This window comes from Pygocentrus nattereri, chromosome 21 (genome assembly GCF_015220715.1).
Source record: "Pygocentrus nattereri isolate fPygNat1 chromosome 21, fPygNat1.pri, whole genome shotgun sequence".
NCBI lineage: Eukaryota > Metazoa > Chordata > Actinopteri > Characiformes > Serrasalmidae > Pygocentrus > Pygocentrus nattereri.
This window is the reverse complement of record NC_051231.1, coordinates 7,482,484-7,499,602: the sequence shown is the minus strand read 5'-3', so window position 1 is coordinate 7,499,602 and position 17,119 is coordinate 7,482,484. Positions and strand designations below refer to the sequence as shown.

Sequence of the window (17,119 nt, the reverse complement as noted above, 5' to 3'; positions counted from 1 at the left end):
TGGAGAGTTTTTTTCCTTCCATTGTCTTACCTACTTACTTGCTTACTTATAATTGTTTATTATTATTTATTTTTTCAAATCAGTATTTTCCTATGGGTACATATGTATAAAACGCATGTTTATGTGTGTGCTATAGCACCTACTGTTGCTTTCCCTACTTATTTTCTTATGTTTGTCTATCTGTTATTATTAGTACTACTGGTATTATTTTCTAACAGCATTTTCTCATGGGTATGTAAGTATGTATGCATAAAATGCATGTTTGCATGTACACTGTAACACCTACTTCCTCCTTTGAGAAGGACACTTATTTGGGAATTATAATTTATTACATATGACTTTATGTATGTTATATTTTATTATGTTATGTATCATATTTGTTTCACAAACCATACTTTTTGTTCAACAACTAGCTGTTCATGTTACAAAATTTGAATAATTTGGGTAATGTTTGTATATAACCATCCATCCATCCATCCATTTTCCAAGCCGCTTCTCCGTCAGGGTCGCGGGGGGGTGCTGGAGCCTATCCCAGCAGTCTTCGGGCGAAAGGCACGATACACCCTGGACAGGTCGCCAGTCCATCACAGGGCAGACACACAGACAGTCACTCACACACTCACACCTAGGGGCAATTTAGCATGTCCAATTGGCCTGACTGCATGTCTTTGGACTGTGGGAGGAAACCAGAGAACCCGGAGGAAACCCACACAGACACGGGGAGAACATGCAAACTCCACACAGAGAGGACCCCGGTCACCCGGCCGGGGAATCGAACCCAGGCCCTCCTCGCTGTGAGGCGACAGCGCTACCCACCACGCCACCGTGCCGCCCCGTTTGTATATAACATTATTCGTATATCCTTATAGATAAGTTTATGTTCAATAACTTGCCTTGAGATCTTCGATTGCTCAATACTAAAATAAAAGCCAAAAAAGGAGATTTTTACAATGGCCATCCTCTTTAAATTCAAATGAGTCAGCAATGGAAAAACTGCTTGTGGAAAAAGTTGTTTTGCAGTGTTTTTTTATGTTAATAATCCTCCATAACGTCAATTTTGTAATTTACTATGCATGCACAAACTAACAAATAAGTATGGTACTGATCTCTAGATAGTTTGTCTTGACTACTAAAAGACATTTTGAAACTCTAAAAATGGGTTTATGATATTTGGACTGAAAACTGAAAGATCAAAATTGCTGTAAATGATGCTGCCAAATTCACATTAAAACTCTTATCATAAAATAATCTATATAATCCGTGCTTCTATTTTTTAAAGCATATCATTATGACAATCAGCTACAAATGCCTCATCTAATATACATACAAGAAGCAGAAACGATACAACGGCTATTTAGTTGTTTTTTGGTTACACTGTGAGGTTTTCAAATAAGTAAACAGTAGACAATTTAAGATCTTGGTGTTACGTGTATGTTATCTGATAAATGATGATTCATAGCTGTCGTGGGAAAGTGTTATAAAAACATTATGCTCACCTCCATGAGCAGCCAGAAGAGGTCTAGTAGTTGCTGGATTAGAGGATGCTCATCCACAGAGCCACCCCCCTCCAAAATGCCCAGCAGGAAGCTCATCAGTACATCTTCTACCAGGTACACTTTACACTGGAACACACAAATTTAAGCTTTTAAGACATCCGTCTATTTTGTGTTAACCCATAAACTCCCAGGCTTATGAACATCTGTCTTGTTATTCAATAATTACACAGAAAACAGTGCAAACTGGCTGAGTTAGCTTAAGCAATGTATTGGTGGAATAGAAGTCAGGACTCACACTTTTCAGTAAAAAAATCACTTTCTAATGAAACAATTTGGTGTTTCTTGGGAACTATGTGCTTGTAAAGCAAGATATATATGGTGCAATAGTGCAGAGCATAAAAAGAGATTTTTTTGAGAAACTCTAATATACAGCTAATGTAATGCCACAATGTTCTCTAGCAGTCTTGTCATAACTTTCGTATTATGGCAAGACCTGAACAGAATACATCTTATCTAATAACTTATCTGGGACTATTTTACTGTTCCACGCTCATCTGAATGTTATAGATAGTGATTTTTCTCTATAGTATCCATCGCTTGCTTTCTACCCTCTCAGGCCGAGAAACACAGAGAACTGAAAATAATACAGTAAGAATATTAGCTATAAAGCTAATGGCTGAATCACAATATTATGTTACATTTCATTTTGAAACATAATGAAATACTGATTCATAAATCAGTCAGTGACTTTAAACTTTGAACTGCTTTAATGCACATGTTTGCCAATGTGCTTGATTCCAAAAACAAAGATGCAGCTCTATGTCTTGTGAAAGCCTACAGGAGGTCATTTGAGTGCTCCATATTATACTGGATGCATATGTTTCCCAGTGACAAAGGGAAAAAGATCTCTGACAACTGTCTTCTGAGAAATGACAGATTACATTAAACCAGGTTGCCAAATGCGACTGACTGATAGCTTCCAAGACATACTAACCATAAGAGGAGCGAAGTAATTGAAGATATGTGCTAGAGTGACCAGGACGGTGGGCTCTCCTTTCAGCTGCCAAGAGCCAATGTCTTTTTCGGTGAGTTTCTCCTCCTTACAAAAGTGGAAGCACGCATTCATCAGAAAAAAAATGCATTACAGAGTGATTGTTTAAGAAGAATGACATGAACATGGCAGTATTTCTAAAGGTTCAGATGTACCTGTGTGTCTATACAAGTGGACAGCACAGTCTTCATATAGCCCAGCAGCCTGTGGGCTTTGATGAGGTCAGCAGTTGGTGGATCCTGAAGAGGAAGATAGCCTTCCACAGGGTACGTAAAGAGCTGCACGGTTAAGGAACGCTAAAGAGTGGACCTGCACTTTAAGCTACACTTACACTTCAAAACAATGAAAAATCTCATTTATATTTAATTTATACTGAAACTTTCCTCTTACCCTGATGAAATGGAGTTAATTGGCCAAGACATCTTCAGTGTCTGAAGCTTACTTCTCTATTTTTGCACTAGAGCTACAAGGCAAATGCAGGTAATAAGTAAAGTTCCTAGCTATCAGCTGGCATCATGCAAACTGCATGGCTAAATTATCAATACATGCCTCAAAACACATTGAGTTAAGCTGCAGTAGAATTGTTTGACAATGTATTAAGTGATACTTATTTCCTTTTTTTTTGGACATACAGTTTTCAATAAAAAAATGGACAAATGTAGGCTGTATAGCTAAAAGCCATAGCAGCAGGCATGCATGAGTTTTGTCCAAACTTTACCACCAGTGTAACACTGAAAATACAAACCTCAGACACCAAACAGGCCTAGCTCTGGGATAAGATTGTGGAGAATGAAGTTTTTGGCTGAGCAAACGCTTTAACATTGAATAGAGCAAATAATGTAGAAGTGAAAAGGATATCTGAGAGGGCGGCTGCCAAAGTTGAAGGCCACAGACTCTTTAAATGAGAGACTGATAGCAGGAAAGTACGCTACACCTGGACCCATCTTGATATTACTGAAAGCCGTACCGAGAGACTGTCCGTTCCTGAGGGTCAAAAAGCGAGAGGGACTCCACAGAAATGCAGAGGGACTGGAACATGCAACTTCAATAAACTTCACAGATACTAATCAACATGTGCTTGACATGTACAGAAGCTGTGTTCAAATGTCTCATACAGCAGGAGGTTTCATATTTTGTCATAACATCTAAAATCCAAATGCAGTTCAATTAAAACCAAAACATCAAATGTAAAGTACACTAAGCATACTTACAGGCAAAACGTAATTGTCCCTTCATCAAGGTCTATCATACAGCTAACAATGTCCCCTGCAGCCCAGGACTAGAGGGAGAACAAATAATCTGTTGAACACTTGAGTACAATAAAACTCCAGTGTCTCAGGTCACTTTCACAAAGCTGTCGAAACAGATCATATATAGAAAACATTACCACAGCGATAAATCCACGTGTCCTCACCTTTCCGTAGTTGGTGGTCGTCACATTCCATTTCCTAACTCTGTTGCCATCATAGGCATACGAGTCTGGAGTGTCCCCAACACCCTCCTGAAGAAAACATTTAGTCCGGGTGAGTGATAAGGAACAATGGAACATCACCATACTTGAAAACGCAACTGTCAAGCTGGAACAGACAAAATGCATCAGCAAAACAGCAGAGCTGTATTTTGACAAAGGCAAGGGTACAATAGTAATTCAACATTTGCAAAAATAAAATATTTAAGAAGGAACAGAGAGAAAAACAGGTAAACAATAGCTAAAAATTAATTACTAAGACAAAATCAAAATGGTCTGGCATCCAGTTCAGCTACTACCTACTATGCAGTTCATGTGGTTGCTATTCAATGTTTTTCTTTGTTGTTGTTGTTGTTACAGGCTCTCTACAACTGGCCTAAATTTGTCTTTCTTATGATCCATGCAATTGTTTGGTATTTTAGAGGTACTGACAACACCATAGACACGATTCACTCAAAGTATTATTGTGATGCATTTTACTATGATGACAATTATGACTCCCTACAAAGGCTGAACAGCATGGAAATATCACTATACCATACAATTTATATCACTACTTATTGTGATATTCATTGCAATATATAAAAAAAACTAATTAGTGAACCTTTAATGGGACATGATTAAAGAATAGCATGCATTACTTTGACCAAAATGATTTACGTTGTGAATCAGATAAATGTATTGATTCATTAAAAGACCCACAGGAACCCTGGAATGGGTGTGATGGTTACAGCACACAATATAAGACTACGCTAATGGGAGATCATAATAACTAAGAGTAGACAAGAACAAAGACATTTAATATTTCAAAAGAAAAAAAAAGAAACTTAACAGTACAATAGTTACGTTGTGTGTTTTATTGTACCTCATATCTTTTAGCTAGAAAGGAGTTCACAAAGATTTAGTCAGCCGATACCAAACAAGAGAAATTCACTAAATGATGTTCAATAAAGCTTTGAGCTCTTACACACAACACCCACTGGCCTAAATATGTGTTTTAGCTGCACTCTACTATCTGGTACCCAATGTTGCATGGTTTTTCTTGGCAGCTAGGTGGTAGCCTATAAGCTTCCAGCGTGTAAGGGACCAATGCTGTGCCAAAATCTTCAAAACTAACTGAATAAAAACTAGACAAAACAAGCAAAACATAATAATACATACACAAATGTGACGACATACCTCCTGGTTGAACCTGCAGTTCAGTGTGCACCACCCTATTTGCATCAACCCTTCAGACGAGATGAGCACCTCATACACCCATTTCCCTGGAAGTGTTTAATGTCGTTTAAAAACATGCAGACTTTATTACACAGCCAGTCCATTATATGATTCCATTACAGAAACAGAGCATAATCTGAATAAGACATATTACTGAAAATAGAGTTAAAGAATTACCTTTGTATGCACAGGTAGTAGCCCTTATTGAGCTGAAATTGCTATGGCCAATGACCTTGAGTTTTTTATAAAAAAAAAAAAAAAAGATATTTAAAATATATAAAACACTTCAACCTATCTTGCCATTTCCGTTAGAGCTGTCAATATTGAATATGTACGTCTCCAAATAACCAATTCATTATTTTGATGACTGAGTACTGTAAGTGTTCAAAAAAAGATAAATAATGGTATTAATAACAAAACATGCAAAGCAAAAACAACAAAACAAACACTATGTGGCACAAAATGCACATCAGCGGGTGAGCACAACAAGTTCTTAGAGGCTAGTATATAAATTGAGAAAATGTACATCATCACACAAACTACCAACTAATCACTGACAATTCATCAAGGTAGTATACTTAAATCATTTTAATCTAATCATGGCATTCCTAAATCCAATACATAAATAAATCTAATATTAAATTAAAAAAAACTGCCAAACATGAATTACAGTCAAGTAAATATTCTTACCCCCAAGAGATCATCATCTACAAATAACAGGCCTTCAAATCCACTGGTGTGGTCTAGGACAACAGTAGAGGGTCCGAGTCGGCCCTCCACTTGATCTGTAGAGGAAGATAAATACAACAAGTCTACTGAAACATTTCAATGTTATTATCACAAGCATGTGTTGGTTATTTCTTCAGTCAGAGTAAAGCCCGTTCAGTTGTTCATAAGCATCCCAAGGTAACATAGGCTAAAGCCCCATTCAAGCTGAACTGGTTTTACAATTTGCATGCAATAAAGCATCTGTGCCATCTCCCCAAACCTTTTAGCCTAGCTGCTTATGTCAGCAACAGACTGAAATTAATGAAGTACAAACAAACAAAACAGAAAAACTGACTTTTGGTTAACGTCATAATCAAGCTATGCGGGGCTCATTTAACTCACCAAATGCTGTCCAACAGAATCACTCTGGCCTGCTAGAGTTCCTTTCAAGAAATGTCTACTGCTGTGGTCTATTACACTCATAGGTTGTGTTATTACCTTACTGTAATAACAGCTACTACTATTACCGAGTGAGCTCCGGGTTTGACGACTTACAGAAGTGAAGTGCTTCAAAATTATTGCTTAGTAGACTTGCAAAAACTACAGACACTGCAGATTTGCACTGGATTAAAATCACAGATCTTGTTGTTATTCACTCAAATCACAGCATCGCCCCAGGTAAAACTAATCCAGCTTGAGTGGGTTTAATATCTCAGCAGCTGATGCTTTAATGATGTTGGAGATGCACATCATCTAACATTCTGATCAGAAATTATTATTTCCACGTTCAGTCCATACACACATTTTAGATTTAATCTTAAATCTATATGCACACGTGTGAAGAATCATATATTCAGCTGTTCAGATCTGACAATCTGGAGCAATTTACATCCAGTTCAAATACTGGTGATGGAACAGGGGCTAACTAAGCCTTCTCATACTAAGATTTATCATACTGACACTGAAAGCTACACAATGCTCAAAAGTAATGATCTGATATCAGTACTGATATTTCTGTGCATCTGTGAAGTACTGAATGAGTATTAATTATGAAAAATCATGAGCGTATCATTTATGTAGAAGCAAAATCGCACTACATTGCTCTGTAATTTACACATTATGCACTCTATCGTTTTGACAGATTAAAAAGTGAGAATAAATTATAAATGTTTATGCTGAAGCCCTCGTTTTGCCAAAGAGGTATGTTAACTGACCCGTGCCGTCCTCAGCAGGCTCATCTTCAGACAACAGTCTCTCCAAGTGGGCCCCGAGGTCCTGGAAGTTCAAGGTTTTTCTGTGAGGGGGGAAAAAATTCTTGTTACGTTTTCTTGTAATGCACACTTTTTTATAAGACATTTGATTGAAAAGATTCGTCACTTTTCCCCACCGACTGCGCAATAAATGTAGCCCTCAGCAACCATGCAGCCACTGTAAATGAACGCAGGCACAGTACTTTTACAAGAAAAGGATTAAACAAAGGCTGAGAGAATTTGTTAAGGATGTTAAACTGTTCAGTCAGCATGTCTATTCAAGAAGATTTTGTTGAAGATACAAACTCTAGCCAACATCGTATCATGGTGATCACAGGGCACCTCATTATGCACACAGGGAAGACCATTTCAGTCAAATGACTCCTTGTCTGGCAAATACAAGATCATTAATCCCATTAGCTAGATGGAAGCCTCAAACGGTAATACAACAAGTGGGTGGATAGCACAGTGAATAACACCATCACAATACAGGCAAGACTCTCAATGCTGCACTTATCTACCATATTAGACTCTGTTGGGTACGAGTGTCTGCTACAAACATCTAGTGATTCATCTGCTGTCCACAATAGATACCATAGTACTGCTTATTTAGAACAAAAAAATGTCAAAGCTTTCTTCTTTGTGTTCATTTAACCAAAGAAAAGCAGATCTTTTTTCTGCTTCTTTCGTTCTTTTCCAGTTGTATCTACCCAGCAAAAACTGGTTTACTTCCAGGTCTCAAATCTTTAAGTATTTTTTTAAATCACTCTTTTAAGGCAATTCAGAAAGAAAGCAACAATATCAAGATATATCTTTTTTTTAACTAATAGAAGGTACAAACTGTCAGTGACTAAAATTATGTACTGCAGTACTGTTTAAAACTGACTCAAAAAATACTAGTACATAATTATCACGTCACTTTATAAAACTTTTATAACTATATAACCTTGATAAATGTATATTAAACATGCAGCTTCAATAAAAAAATATAAGATTTAAATATGAAACCACGACTTGAGAACTGTGTGACTAATGAGCAGCTTGATTGACAGCTCTCTGTCCAACCCTCGTAGCCTGCTCCACCACTCACACTGTACTAAAATCATTATTCAGCTTTAATGTGAGGGTAACTAGATAAAAACAATTATGGACACACAGACATGCAGAGGGACAGACAGATGAACTACTAAATGGATGGATGAAGGAATGGACAAACAAACGAGTGGATGGATGGACAAATGAACAGATGAACAAGCAGGCGGACGAAGCTACACGAATGAAGGAACGGGCACACAAACTGCGTTTGCGTATAGATATACAGTGGTGCTTGAAAGTTTGTGAACCCTTTAGAATTTTCTATATTTCTACATGAATATGACCTAAAGCATCATCAGATTTTCACACAAGTCCTAAAAGCAGATAAAGAGAACCCAGTTAAACAAATGACTCAAAAATATTATACTTGGTCATTTGTTTAGGAAATTGATCCAATATTATATATTTGTGAGTGGCAAAAGTATGTGAACCTTTGCTTTCAGTATCTGGTGTGACCCCCCCTGTGCAGCAATAACTGCAACTAAACGTTTCCGGTCACTGTTGATCAGTCCTGCACACCGGCTTGGAGGAATTTTAGCCCATTCCTCCGTACAGAACAGCTTCAACTCTAGGATGTGGGTGGGTTTCCTCACATTAACTGCTCGCTTCAGGTCCTTCCACAACATTTCGATGGGATTAAGGTCAGGACTTAGACTTGGCCCTTCCAGAACATTAACTTTATTCTTCTTTAACCTTCTTTGGTAGAACGACTTCTGTGCTTAGGGTCGTTGTCTTGCTGCATGACCCACCTTCTCTTGAGATTTAGTTCATGATCAGATGTCCTGACATTTTCCTTTAGAATTCTCTGATATAATTCAGAATTCATTGCTCCATCAATGATGGCAAGCCGTCCTGGCCCAGATGCAGTAAAACAAGCCCAAACCATAATACTACCACCACCACCACCACCATGTTTCACAGATGGGATAAGGTTCTTATGCAGGAATGCAGTGTTTTCCTTTCTCCAAACATAACGCTTTTCATATAAAACCAAAAAGTTCTATTTTGGTCTCATCAGTCCACAAAACATTCTTCCAATAGCCTTCTGGCTTGTCCACGTGATCTTTAGCAAACTGCAGAGGAGCAGCAATGTTCTTTTTGGAGAGCAGTGGCTTTCTCCTTGCAACCCTGTCATGCACACCATTGTTGTTCAGTGTTCTCCTGATGGTGGACTCATGAACGTTAACATTAGCCATTGTGAGAGAGGCCTTCAGTTGCCAAGAAGTTACCCTGGGGTCCTTTGTGACCTCACCGACTATTACACGCCTTGCTCTTGGAGTGATCTTTGTTGATCAACCCCTCCTGGGGAAGGAAACAATGGTCTTGAATTTCCTCTATTTGTACACCATCTGTCTGACTGTGGATTGGTGGAGTCCAAACTCTTTAGAGATGGTTTTGTAACCTTTTCCAACCTGATGAGCATCAACAACTCTTTTTCTGAGGTCCTCAGAAATCTCCTTTGTTCGGGCCATGATACACTTCCATAAACATGTGTTGTGAATAGACTTTGACAGATCCCTGTTCTTTAAATAAAACAGGGTGCTCACTCACACCTGATTGTCATCCCATTGATTCAAAACACCTGACTCTAATTTCACCTTCAAATTAACTGCTAATCCTACAGGTTCACATACTTTTGCCACTCACAAATATGTAATATTGGATCATTTTCCTCAATAAACAAATGACCAAGCATAATATTTTTGTGTCACTGGTTTAACTGGGTTCTCTGTGTCTACGTTTAGGACTTGTGGGAAAACCTGATGATGTTTTAGGTCATATTTATGCAGAAATATAGAAAATTCTAAAGGGTTCACAAACTTTCAAGCACCACTGTATGAATGAACTGGGGACAGGCAGTTACAGACAGAGGGTCTAGCTTGCTAGCTTTAGGTTAGAGATGTCAGGCTTGTGATTGGTAAGGGGAATGCTTACGGAAGCATTACCCGAGATTAGGACCGCCCAGTTTATTGATCAAAGGAACATTGTTCAACGGATATACTTTTACTGTTTGCCTTTAAGAACAAGATTAACCTAATTTAAAAAAAAAAATACACACCTTTAGCGCCTCTGTCCTTAATATATATTACATACTGTATGTATTACAATAATCATTACTAATATTTTAACATATAGTATATACATTTCTAGTGAAATTCATCTGCTGTGTGTCTTTATGACACTAAAAGGTCAACTACAATTTAAATCAATATTAAATGATCATCAGCAGTGCTGCTCTTTACTGTTCAGATGATGACCATGTAAACATGTGCTTTGCAGGAAAACTACCACCACAACAAAGATGGTACACCGTTCTCGGGACTCTTCATATATATAACTACTATTATCACTGGATTTTATACTGCAGTATATCATTAACACCAGTAACCATCTCATCTCTGGCTGTTTCACAATGGAAGTAAGTGCAAGGCTAGTTTCACACAGCTATGCTCATCAGAGCTCACCTCTGTTTCTGAGGGTCAGCTTTCTTCATCCCCCCATCATACTCTATCTATAGAGCTGCAACAGTAACCTGAGACTGTGGACAACAGTGCCCCCGGCTTACTCTGGTGGGACACAAGAACCCCCCGCCCCCAGTTTACGTTTAACAGTAGCAGTAGGTCAGTACAATCTATCCTCATAATCAATTCATGTAGTGGCTATTCTTTTTTTTTGTTAAATATGGGTTACATAGTCGTAATTCAGCAGTTCAAAGGTTTTTAAGGCCTATTTTGTAGAAAGTAAGTGTTGCTATCTCCCCCCTCGCCCCCTGCCGCCCCCACCCACTCACCCATAGTTACTACTTTCATATAACAAACAATCACTGTGTCTTTACAGAACCCTGTACATTTTACTAGCTTACTCAGCAGCTATCATGGACCTGCACATACAAGGGACATGGTTCTGTTCTATGACATCACAGATAAATCACAGGGAGTGGTATGGCCATGTATTGCAACTGGTCAGCAGGTTATTCTTTAATAACACCATCTTTAAACAAGTAAAAAGCACCACTTTTATGAAGAAGATTTAACAAACCAACACAAAACATACTAAGCAGAAACGCAACTTCTGAGATTTTTCTGCAGCCCCCTTTATGACCCCTAGTTTAAGAACCGTGGTCATAACGTGTACATCAGCGCTATTAATGTTAAATTACTAGTGCCTTATCATTTTCAAACAAAACTCAAGCCTCTGCACACCGCCTTTTATCCCTGTGTTTAAGTGAAGTTTAAACTTATCATAGCAAACAGAATCACGTTCAGGGGCAGCTTGTTTTACAATGTGCACTGTTAACGGCTCCATTCATACAGATAACACAGTGGCACAATGTCACACACTATTCGTCATGTAATACACACTCTGTCCTGACAGAGGTGCACTGCACTGCACGCTTTCTGTGTTAAAAAGAATATAATTCTGAAAAAAAAGCTTTATATTACAGATATATAATTCATGAGCTATTACTGGGCATTAGGGACCCTGATATCTCCAAAAATGGCAACTTTACAGGTGATGAACAAATATTCTTTACTTATGATGGAGATTAATGAAAAGTAAAATATGAAAACGTAAAAAATGAAAGTAAAAAATATTTTTGTCAGTGTCATTTTGAACCACTTCAGTTAGTCAGTTCCTCCGCCTTAAACTGTAACACAATGCAAAGGGTAACAGGACTTCTCAATCACCCAAAATAAAAAAAAAACACAAAAATGAAGATACAAGCTTTTTGCAACAATATATTAATAACGCATCTGTGCCACTACTGTAACTCACATTCTTTTGAAAACAATTATATTGCAACAATTAATGTAAGACAGCTGGACAACAGTGCACATACAGTAGAGTTGGCATTGAAACAGCATCTGTGTGCTGCTGTATGTTGAATCCCTTACAATGTTAGAGCTACATCAGATTACCATCTTGCATGCCATTTTGGAGTGTACACATATTCTCTCTGCTCCTTTTTTTCCTTTCTGAATGTTAAAGTGATGAAGTCAAATACAGCCATCTGGAAAATTGGGCAGGTGGGGGCACGTTACCCCCATAAAGCACACCTAGAAATGTCAGAGAGGCGAATTCGGTCAGAAGCATTTCGAAATCCAACCTGTATGTTGCAGATGCTGGCCCGTGCTTACTGGAGGCAGGAAACACATGGTGTAGGTAGTCACTCAACAGCTTCTCGTTGACAATACCTGAGACAAGACATTTCAAAAAAGTTACTTTGACCACTTTTATTAAAGAATTATTACAAAACTATTACTACCGCATGATGAGCTTCTAGTATACCTGACTTCACAGAAAATACATAACAAAAAGATTAACTGTTAGTTTGTACACGTTTCTGAGTACGACGTAAAGCTTGTAATCATATATCATGGAATATGACATGCTGCATGAACTTTAGACATTGTAACATAACAACAAAGCCCAAACATCTAGATATCAATTCCAGCACCGCACATTTTGATGCCTTCACTCATCAAACTCACCTGGTACAACTCATATGTTAATTGCTAGGTTTGCAAGGTGTATTTGAGCTGGAGAATCACCCTCTATGACCAGAACTGACGACCCCTGGGCCTGACAGTGTCTATTCACGGTCTCAAATAACTTTAATCAATTTCTCTTTACATTAACAAACTCCTTTTCACAGCATTTCAATGAATAGTGTATGAAAGAACAGGGCAAATATCGCACCTGTTGAAATCTGAACCATATATTAGAGGACATGACCCAGCCAGACATCACAGCATAAGAACTTGTTGAGGCAAATGCACCGTCTGTCTTACCAGTGACTTTAGGCTTGTCTGTGTCAGAGGCCAAGCGGTAGTTTCGTCGGGACAGGGCAGTACCGCCCCCCTTTGAACTCATGCTGCCACGTTAGACTGGGACACAGCTCTGTGAAACACAGACACATTACACAAATCACACACGGCACTGCACACACATAGACAGACAAATACAAACACACTGGCATTACTGGGGGAAACGAGCCATAACAGACAGATATCACACACATTTCATTCAGATAAAGCCACTGAGGTCATCAAATGGACAGAAAAAGAGGACACTAGCAAGTGCCAAACATTTGTGCCATTCCACTGAGATACTGGCCAACTGACCCAGATACAGCAATCAAATTCCTGAAGAGGTACAGCCTGTACTACAACTTTCTTCTTGAGAAAATATCAGCTTAACATGAATGGTAGTAGCTCAACATTATAGAATTCAGTTTTTAGGGCTGGGAAAGATGATTGAGATGCTCAAATTGGCCTTAAGCTGAAACATAATGTAAAAGGTCCGCAATGTTGTTTTGATGCGTTTTCCCAAAGTGAAATCTCCAAAATGGTCACTTTACAGGAGAAGGAAAAAACCTACTTTACTTTTAATGCAAGTCAATGGAACCAGACGTTTCTCCAAGTCATTTTGAGCCGTTTCTTTTGGTCCATTCATCATGAAACTTATACACAATGTAAAAAAAACAACAGGCATTTTGAAATTATGTCAAAAAATGAAAAAAGGCCAAAAACGGAGATACGAGGTTTTGTTCTGACAACAGCGATTTGCTCCATATCAGCTTTAAACACAACAGAAACCACCAGAAAAGAATGACGGCTACCTCGCACAGGTGTGCCTCGAGCTGGGATGGAGTGCAAGACAAACAAACGTTCTAGTGATTTAGTTGAGAAACACTGAGACGCGCGGAACACTCCTGATGGTTCTTCAAGGCTTGTTTAGTAAAGGAAACAGTTCCACTCTGAATCGTGAGTTCGATATAGAAGCATTTCAAGCTTAAGTGGTTCGTTCCACAGTGAAACTGTTCTTCAGATTGACGGAGAACGTGCTGTATATGAGGCTATGATGTAGACCTTTTTCGATAATGGGTTCTATTATAGAACCCAAAAGCCTTCTGCTATTAATATATAATAACGTCAAGCCTGAAATAGAAGAACCCTTTTTGGTGCCATGTAGAATCATATACTACACCCTTAACAAAGTTGGTTCTTCAATGGCTCTTAGTAAATAAAATGGTTCTATATAAAACCATGAACAACTTTGCATGCATAAATGGTTCTTTGCATCATAATAGGGTCAGATGGTGGAGAATGTGCTATAGATGGCTCGATACAGAACCTTTTTGAAAAGGGTTCTATACAGCACCAAAAAAGGTTCTTCTAATGTAACAAGCTTGACGTTGTAACCATCTTCAGTGCTATACAGAACCCTATTTAAAAGGTTTTTATATAGAACCACCTACGGCACAATCTCCCAACAATGTGAGGAGCCCTTTTGCGACACACAGAACCTTCTGATCATGCAAAGAGTTGTTTGAGAGTTCGTGATTCTACATAGCACCATTTTCTTTCCTAAAGAACCCATAAAGAATGGCTTTTTTTAAGAGTGTATACATTCTCCATCAATCTGAAGAATAGTTTCACCATGCAAAGGACCATTTAAACATGAAACGGTTCCAGACAGAACTTATGGCTCTAAACAGAACAATTGCTTTCACAGAAGAACCATTTTTTAAAGTGTGGTTTAAACTCTGAAGCTGTACTAGTCAGACATTCAGTGAGGGATTATCATGGAAATAACAGACCCTCACTGTCACTTTAGGAAAGCCTGGTTAGCTAAAGCAATCTTACGGACAACCTCACACACAGTTCCCCCTTAAGCTCGATTCCAGCGTCCGTTTTAAAAGTGTTCTCAGCCTTAAACTGCAGCTGTATTAGGGTCTCTAGCTTAGCTGTGGGGAAACCGGCAACTATCAGCGTTACACGGCTCTAAAGGTAAGTTAACGGCCCTGTTGACAAGACACCCAGCAGCCGGTTAGGCTCCACAGCACAGCCGGCAACAGCTGGCGAGCAAAACACGCTGAATGAAGCCGTCAATGACCGCGCTGCCAGTTACTTCAGAAACCATCCAGGCTCACATGCCCAGGTCTGGTGCTGAAATCTCGGTCTGACAGGCTGAGGGAAGCCGCTGTTAGCGCAGCTCCACTTGGACCCAAACCGCGAAGACAGTCCCTTTAAAGCCGCTCCATACGAACCCAGGCGTGCAGAAATAACCCCGCAGACTCCTCGGAATTAGCTAAGGTGATTAAGTCTCGGGGTCTGTCCACAGCAGAACGGTACGGTACCTCTTTTTGCTATAACACGACTCCCCCCTTCCTTCCAAAACCCTCCCGTGAATTTTGTCAACAGTAGCTGCTGGCTAGCTCTTCATAAACGGCTCAAAACTACGGAGCGACGCGGGGGACAAACGCGCGTTCACAAATCGGTCAGAAAAACACCTTAAAGAGGAGCGTAAATAAGCCTAAACCAGGCTGATCCACGTAAGCGAAACTGACCATAATTAAATATCCGCATCATTTACGCAAGTACCATTATTATGCGGTCGTTTCATTCCCGTCCACGTGTCTTTATTGAATCACTGACTTCGTATATTTGCTCTGATCTCTGGTTAGTTGAGGTATGTTTACAACAAACAGCACAGCCTATGAACGACTCACATATGCACCCTGAACTGGGATTATATTATCGATTATGAGTCTTTCTGTCACAAAAGTGCCATTTGAGTCCACATTATGCAGTGGCATTTATAAGAGGATGTAAAACAGCTGAAGAATCTTACTTAAGCCTAAAGACATTCATTCAAAACTCACCATCCCTGCTGAAAAAGCAGGATGCTTACCTGTGTATGTGTTTTTATTGCATAGGGAAAATGTGTTTTGTATATATTTTAAGGAATGCAGGCATTTTCTTCATAGAAACTGTTGTTCGATCTCAAATATTACTAAATACAAGTTGTCTTACTATCAAGCTTTGCCGTGCTCTCTGGTTCCACGTCATCACCACATACATCCCTTTAATACAAAAGCATTTAATTCAACTGAAATATAATCATTTGTCTGTTCGAGTTTTGCTCTCCATCCTGTCATACCAGCTTATTTAGCCATAAAATCATGGTCTTATCTTTTATTAAATGGCATGATGAGTAAGTGACGGCCATAAAGTCTTCCCAGAAGCCGAAGGTTTTGCTTTGATTCAGCGCCGATCATTTGTTGCTTTCTCCATGCTTGATAGGGTCTGTCAAGCATGCAAATTCGTAAAAAAATACTTGGAAATTCTTTTAAAGTGAAGTTGAAAGATTTCGATTTATAATGGGTTTAATTTTTAAGAAAAAAAAAAGCCCGTTTTCATGTCACTATCGAGTCTTATTAAGTGGGCGGGGCCTAGCGTTAGCCACACCCCTGCCTTTTATAGTAGGAAGTGAGACTGCATCCCTGTCCCTCATGACCACATGAGGAGCAGAGATCCCACCTGTTCTGAGGAAATCCTAAGATTATATCCGAAGGTATCCTAAGATTTGTCACCACCGAAACACATTTTCTGCTCAGCTAAATGAACATTTTTGTGTTTTAATGAGAAACATTATGATTTTATGTGCCCGCGACCCTGACGGAGAAGCGGATTAGAAAATGGATGGATGGATGGATGATTTTATGTGTGTACAACTGTTCAAAGCTATTTGCTAGTCATGTGCTGCCTAGCTGTTTTATGTTCTGATGAAATTGTCACTACAGAAACAGTCACAACTGAAACACTTGGTAAGGTTTCCGTAGTGTTATGACTGTTAACAAACGAAATGTTAGATCATTTATTTTCATAAAGGAAACATTATTATGGTAAAGTGATGCTCAAAGTCTAAATCTAATTTTTTTTATTACATTATTTTTTGGTAAGAGCTATATGGAATTGAAACTATGGAGTCCAACAACTGATTACATGAACAGCATGTCCATTAGGCACCAATCATCATGGAATGA

At 38.8% G+C, this 17,119-nt stretch overlaps 1 protein-coding gene across 4 annotated transcripts in view; it reads right to left on the bottom strand.

Moving 5' to 3' along the window:
* Positions 1-15,538, bottom strand: part of LOC108431597 (E3 ubiquitin-protein ligase RNF123) — a 205,893-nt gene extending 190,355 nt beyond the window's left edge. For 3 of the 4 annotated variants that reach the window (XM_017704847.2, XM_017704848.2, XM_017704849.2), the window contains exons 1-13: positions 15,431-15,511; positions 13,080-13,188; positions 12,395-12,482; positions 7,156-7,235; positions 5,924-6,018; positions 5,411-5,465; positions 5,195-5,280; positions 3,962-4,048; positions 3,759-3,826; positions 3,406-3,531; positions 2,703-2,817; positions 2,491-2,595; positions 1,497-1,622 (exon numbers count right to left, since the gene is read on the bottom strand). In XM_017704847.2, the coding sequence (XP_017560336.1) occupies positions 1,497-1,622; positions 2,491-2,595; positions 2,703-2,817; positions 3,406-3,531; positions 3,759-3,826; positions 3,962-4,048; positions 5,195-5,280; positions 5,411-5,465; positions 5,924-6,018; positions 7,156-7,235; positions 12,395-12,482; positions 13,080-13,161 (1,113 nt within the window). In that variant the 5' untranslated portion in view covers positions 13,162-13,188; positions 15,431-15,511. Of the gene's footprint in view, positions 1-1,496; positions 1,623-2,490; positions 2,596-2,702; positions 2,818-3,405; positions 3,532-3,758; positions 3,827-3,961; positions 4,049-5,194; positions 5,281-5,410; positions 5,466-5,923; positions 6,019-7,155; positions 7,236-12,394; positions 12,483-13,079; positions 13,228-15,430 lie in introns of all 4 variants that reach the window. The other variant, XM_037532207.1, reaches the window with a different exon arrangement.
* Between the last annotated feature and the right edge of the window lie 1,581 nt (positions 15,539-17,119).